General features: G+C 53.9%; 1 protein-coding gene across 1 annotated transcript; it reads left to right on the plus strand.

Moving 5' to 3' along the window:
- Positions 1-1,830: 1,830 nt before the first annotated feature.
- FDXACB1 (ferredoxin-fold anticodon binding domain containing 1) lies at positions 1,831-6,453 on the plus strand. Its single transcript, XM_063178406.1, has 5 exons — positions 1,831-2,015; positions 2,898-3,054; positions 3,600-3,803; positions 4,276-4,434; positions 4,729-6,453. The coding sequence occupies exons 1-5, from the start codon at positions 1,844-1,846 to the stop codon at positions 5,882-5,884; spliced, it is 1,848 nt and encodes a 615-aa protein (XP_063034476.1). The 5' UTR covers positions 1,831-1,843; the 3' UTR covers positions 5,885-6,453.
- Positions 6,454-6,602: the final 149 nt, after the last annotated feature.

A 6,602-nucleotide genomic window follows, 5' to 3' on the forward strand; every position in this document is an offset into this window, starting at 1 on the left:
CCCGCAGCCCCAGAGTGCAGCAGCACTGGGCAGTGGGCTGCACAAAAGAGGTTCCAGCTGGAAATCAAGGAGGTTTTTGTTCAAATCCTAAAAGAATCAAAATTGAAAGGAAGCAAATGTAAAACAGTAAGAATTTAGAGAAAGTGCAACTGAGGGAAATGGGTTTTACAGCACAGGGGTTTTGTCAAATCAGCACCAGAAATGAGAATTTTGAGTGAAAGCTCTCTGGGGATAAACTGGATGAGGTCAGCCAGACAAGAATACTTGAAATGCAGAACCACTCCCTGAGTGACCTGAAATTCCTGTTCTGGGGTGGCACAGGAGCACAGCCCAGCATGGGGAGAGGGACACAAAACACCTCTGTCATCTCCAGGCACAAACATCATCCAGGAGCTCCTCACACCCCGCAGAGTGTCCCAGTTCTGCACAAGTGAAATTCCCTCTCTGATGTTTCCCTGTAATCTGGAGCAGGCTGTTTCCAAAGCAGCGAGGGTGCTGAAAAGGAAAACTCACATTTAGCATGGCTAAATACAAGTTTAGAGGGGTTTTTTATAATTACTGGAACGGGAACATTGTGTGGTAACTATTTTCTCAGTACCCAACACCTCTCCAGGCCACTGCACATCATTTAAAATATTTAAGATGATTCTCTCAAGGCCACAGGGAGCCAGCACAGAGCTCACAAATTGTGGCAGTGGGTCTGTGCAGGAGGGCTGGGCCCATTTCAAACCTCCCTCTGTCATTATCTGTGTGAAACACTGTCCCTGCCCTGTGGGGCAGCTGTGGGCACACAAATGGAGCCGGTGACACCCAAGCCTGGCTGTTGCAGATATTCCAGACCATCATTTCCTTCCTCCTCAAAGGCACCATGCACATACGTGAGGCAGGGTAATTAATTTACCTTGTGTCACCCTGCTGAGGAATTAGGGACCTTCTTATTACACCTGGATTATGTCTGCAATTATCTGACACCTGATGATGCTTCCAGCACCTTTCCATGGCTCCTTTTCACTTTTTCTGTCTCTGCTTCTCCCCTTTGGGAATTGAAGCAGCACAAAGATTGTCAGAGAATAAAAATAACAGGTACAGGTAAAAGTCAGTTCCAAGGAGGCTTTGAAATGATCTTTACCTGTACCTGTAATTTTTGGTACAAAATTCGATTATAGGGCTGGAACTCCTCTGGTATGAGGAAAGGCTGAGAGAATTGGGATTGTTGAGCCTGGAAAGGAGAAGATTTCAGGGTGAATTAATAATTGTGGCCTTGCAGTAGCTGATGGGAGCCCCCGGGAAAGGTGGAGAGAGGCTATTCCCAAAGGGCTGGAGTGACAGAGCAGGGGGGAATGCTCCAACCCGACAGAGAGCAGGGTTAGATTGGATATTAACAAGAAACTTTACGCTGTGAGGGTGGCGAGGCTCGGGCACAGGCTGCCCAGAGAAATGCTGGAAGCGTTTGAGGACGGGGCTAAGAAGTGTCCCGGTATAAACTCAGCTTTAATACCCCTCGGAACCCGAACCATTCTGCGACGCTGCGAGTCTGCGATTGAGATTCAGATATTCAGATTCATCCCGTTTTCCGGTGTTTTGAACAACTCCCATTTCCTGTCGCTCGGCGGCGGGCGGGGAGCGCTCCCCGATCAGTGCCCGATGCCGCTCCCGGTGCCGCTCCCGGTGCCGCTCCCGGTGCCGCATCCCTTCCGGGGACTCTGCGCGCTCGGGGAGCAGCAGCGGCTGCCGGGGGATGCCCGCGGGGCCGGACCGGCTCCGGCAGCGCCCCCGGGGCGGCCGCACGTCATGAGCGAGCGCCGGTGCCTGCGGGGCTGCGGGCGCCGCTGCCGGCCGGGCCATGGGGCCGCAGCCCCGCCGCGTGCTGCTGCTCGGGGAGGGAAACTTCTCCTTCGCCGCGGCGCTGAGCGGGGCCCCGGGCACGCACGTGGTGGCCACTTGCTACGAGAGCGAGGAGGAGGCGGCCGGGAGAGGGGCAGCGGCGCGGAGCATCCGCCGGCTGCGGGACAGCGGTGCGTGCGCTCTGGGGCGGGCGTGGGGCTGCTGCTGGGAGCCCTGCTGGCACCCTGCTGGCATCGGTGTCACCCTGATGGCATCGCTGGCACACCCCCTGGCGTTGCTGCCGCCCTGGTGTCACCCGGAGTGGCATTGCTATCACCCTGGTGTCACCCTCCTGCCACCCCGGTGTCACCTTCCTGGCATTGCTGCCGCCCTGGTGTCACCCTCCTGGTATCCCTGTCACCCTCCTGGCATCGCTGCCACCCTGGTGTCACCCTCATGGCATCACTGTCACCCTCCTGGCATCGCTGCCACCCTGGTGTCACCCTCCTGCCATCCCTGTCACCCTGCTGGCATCGCTGCCACCCTGGTGCCACCCAGAATGGCATCCCTGACACCCTGGTGCCACCCAGAGTGGCATCGCTGCCACCCTGGTGCCATTCAGAATGGCATCCCCGTCCCTGGTGTCACCCTGCTGGCATCACTGTCACCCCTCTGGCACCGCTGCCACTCTGGGTGGCACGCAGAGTGGCATCACTGCCACCCTGCTGGTGTCACTGCCACCCTGGTGCCACCCTCCTGGCCCCGCTGTCCCCCTCCGCCCCGTCCCTTGGGAGCCCCCCGCCCCTCCAGGCGTCTCAGGGGAGGGACTGGAATAGCCCAGAAATACTTTAAAATCTGATCAGGATGAAATTGTGCTGAAACTGGTTTCAGCTGTTATCAGAAGTTTCTGCTGCCTTGAAAGAGAGCAAAGAGAGCCCCACAGGGCTCCCTGGCATTCCCAGTGCTCCAGGCGGCTCTCACGCACTTCCAAAGGCCCTGGAGGATTTGCGTTCCCACCTTCCCTTACAGTTTTCCTCCCTGATAGCCAGCCGAGCCTTGTTCTGCTGTCGCAGGAGCCGAGGTTGTGTTTTCCGTGGACTGCACCAAGCTGAAGGAGCACTTTGTCCCGGGAGAACGGGAATTTGATCGCGTTTATTTCAACTTCCCCCACTGTGGGAGGAAGGCTGGGGTGGTGAAGAACAGGCAGCTCCTCGCTGGCTTTTTCCACAGGTGAGTAAACCCTGATTAATGCCGTGCTAATTACCGGCCGTGGCAGAGCTTTCCAGCTGCGCTACAGGCGTTTTTGGGGCGCTGGGAGATTTGGGGCTATGCTTAGAGGATGTTTTGGGGTTATGCTTAGAGGATTTTTTGGGGCTGTGCTAACAGGATTTTTTAGGGCTGTGCTAACAGGATTTTTTGGGGTTATGCTCACAGGATTTTTTTGGGGTTATGCTTAGAGGATTTTTTGGGGTTGTGCTCACAGGATTTTTTTGGGGTTATGCTTAGAGGAATTTTTGGGGCTATGCTAACAGGATTTTTTGGGGTTATGCTAACAGGATTTTTTAGGGCTGTGCTCACAGGATTTTTTGGGGCTGTGCTCACAGGATTTTTTGGGGTTATGCTTAGAGGAATTTTTGGGGCTATGCTAACAGGATTTTTTGGTGTTGTGCTAACAGGATTTTTTAGGGCTGTGCTCACAGGATTTTTTGGGGCTGTGCTCACAGGATTTTTTGGGGTTGTGCTAACAGGACTTTCTGCTCTGGCTTCCCTTCCAGCTGTGCAGAGGTGCTGGCCCAGGAGGGAGAGGTCCACGTGGCCCTTTGCAATGGCCAGGGAGGGACTCCTGCGGATCAGCCCAGGAGGGAGTGGCACAACAGCTGGCAAATCGTGGCTGTGGCTGCAGGAGCTGGCTTTATCCTGAGCCACGTTCATCCCTTCAAAGCAGAGACTATCGAGGGATACGAATGCACAGGTTACAGGTAACCATCACAAACTGAAATTCTGATGTTTGTGCTCTTAAAATGCCCCAGCGCTAGAATATCCTTTTAGTGTCTTGTTGGCTGGAGAGGAACTCCTTTTAATTTTCCTTTTAATTTTCCTTTTAATATTTTCAATTTAATTTTACTTTTAATATTTTCCTTTTAATTATCCTTTTAATTTTCCTTGAAATTTGCCCCAAAATAGCTGCAGTTCTTGTTCATCTCCAAGCAGAATAACCAGGATTAAAAGGCAAGCTTCCTGCCAAAGCGCCCTCTAAAAATAAGACTATCTGAGGATTTTAAAGGTCAAAAGCATCCGTTTCAGAACAAATATCAATCTCAGCCTAAAGACAGGAGGGCTGGGATTGGTGCTGGCAGAGACCTCTGCTCCTGCCTACTTAAATATTAAATATTATACACATTAAATATCAGAAATTAGCAGTGACTTTGCTCTGGTTTTGTGTATTTTCAGGAGTCAGGATAAATCCTTCTGTGTGGAGGGTGCTTTGAACCACATTTTCACACGGAGCACAGCACCCCAGTGTTTCACATCCATGAGCTGCCACACACAACTGGGGAGCCAAAAAGTTTCTTTTCAAGTGCCACAAGTCCTTGTGGATAAAATTAACAGGTGAGTTTTATAATTGGTTTCTCTTTGGCAGTAGGAACGTGGGGATGGCCAGCAGTGGGGTCAGATAAATGGATGTGGTGACTGGGAAATCCTTTTTTTTTGCCAGCAAATTGCAGTGAATTCTTGATTGTAACACCAGTGCCCTGAAAATGTGCAACACCTTTGGTGAAAGGCTTGGCTCGGTCAGTTAGTTGCTGGCTTAAGAATGTTTTGGGTGGATTGCTGCACTCAAATTATGGCCACAGGAAGGAAATCACACACGGTGTCTGTAATTTGCACTTTTGTTTTTCACAGGGGTTTCCTTGAGGTGAATTCAAGTCATCCAGTAAGGACAATAAAGGAGAAGCTCAGTGCAGGGCTCGGCCAAGCTTTTCCTCTGCAGGACATCAGCTCCTGCCTTCCCCTGCTCCAGCAAGGTCGCCCCGGGGGTGTTTGCCACTCCAACACCTTCTGCATCACCCTGAGCCCAGGGGAGGCTCCAGGCACTGGGAAAACATCTCAGGGACTGGCAGATGCAGCTCTGTGTTCCCATTTTGGCCAGGGCACAGGTGGGAATGGGCAGGAGGGACGCCCAGCTCCAGAGCAGTTTTACCTTAGGCCTTCCCTCCTGCCTCATGCCCAGGCAATGATACAAAATGGAGCCTTTTCCCCAGGGACACTTCAGGTTCTTTCTGGGCCCGTTTTTAGGAAATGTCGGATCACTCCCCACTCCATGCCTGCTTTCCATGAGATGCTGGTTGTGCTCGCAGTGAGCAGGGGCACGGAGAACAGCTGTGTGCAGATGTTGGTGGAGAACATTAAAACCACCATGAATTCCCTTCACCAGGGCCCTTCTGGTGTCAAACCCAGCATCAGCCTGCAGGAACCAAGTTTTGGAGCTGAGCTCAGTGACTTTGCTGCTTTTGAAAGGCAGCTTGGTGAAGTTCAGCATTTCCTCTGTGTGGGGACAGAGCCAGAGCCCCCAGGCTCCTGTGTGGGCGTTATCAGGGCAGCTCCTGCTGAATTAAAAAGCCAGGAGCTGGTTGTTGTCTCTGCCTCGCTGAACCTGGACCGCCTGGCCATGCTGCTCTGTGGAATATCCGACTGGAGAATGCTCTGGACGTGGGACAGGCGCTTCCTCAGGCAGTTCCCTGAGGGGGAGTTGAGGCTTTTCGAGAGTTTTTCCCTCTACCCACCTTCCTATGTGCACGACGTCAGCTTCTGGCTTCCTGACGGGCAGGACTTTGATGAAGTGGCTTTCCACACCCTTGCCAGGAGGGTGTCAGGTGAAATGGTCGTTTCCATCCAGCTGAGGGACAGTTTCCAGCAGCCAGGGACGGGACGGAGGAGCCTCTGCTACAGGGTGACTTTCCAGTCCTGTGACAGGGCCTTGGGCAGCCGGGAGGCAGCGGAGATGCAGCTGCACCTTCGGGAGGAAATCCAGCAGCACCTGGGTGTGACCCTGAGGTAGAACATCTCCCGTGCTTTGCAGGGGCTCCCGTGGCCCTTTCTGAGCTAGAAAATGTCACCTGCCCGTCGTGGGACCCGAGGCTGTGTTACTGCAGTGCCTGTCACAAGGGCGGGGTGGACTTTGAGCACCTGCCCACATTTCCATGTGGGAGTTCCTGTTCTCTGTGAGTGTGTGATTAAACCTCGTTTTATAAAGTGGAGCTTTTCTTTCCTGGGCTCCTGTGAGAGTGGATTTGATCTCTTTACTAATGCAAATTCCTGTGGTGCCCACCCTGAGCCTGCCCAGCCCACCCTGAGGCCATTCCCTCTCCTCCTGTCCCTGTTCCCGGGAGCAGATCCCAAATCCCCCTGGCTGTCCCCTCCTGTCAGGAGCTGTGCAGAGCCACAAGGTTCCCCCTGAGCCTCCTTTGCTCCAGGCTGAGCCCTTTTCCAGCTCCTTCAGCTGCTCCGGACCCTTCCCAGCTCTGTTCCCTGCCCTGGACGCGCCCCAACCCCTCCATATCCTTTCCGTGCTGTCCTTTCCCCATCTCCCGATCACAGCGGGGACCAAATAAATAACATTCTCCATCAGTGCGTTCCCCATTCCCTCACTTTCCTCCCCAAAAAGGCGGGCAGGGCAGGGCGGGGATGGAGCTTGGCTCGGACCCGGGCGTGTGGGACAGAGATGGGGTGAGGGATGGACCCGGGTGGGTGATGGACCCACATGGGTGACGGACACG

This window comes from Melospiza melodia, chromosome 29 (genome assembly GCF_035770615.1).
Source record: "Melospiza melodia melodia isolate bMelMel2 chromosome 29, bMelMel2.pri, whole genome shotgun sequence".
NCBI classification, from domain to species: domain Eukaryota; kingdom Metazoa; phylum Chordata; class Aves; order Passeriformes; family Passerellidae; genus Melospiza; species Melospiza melodia.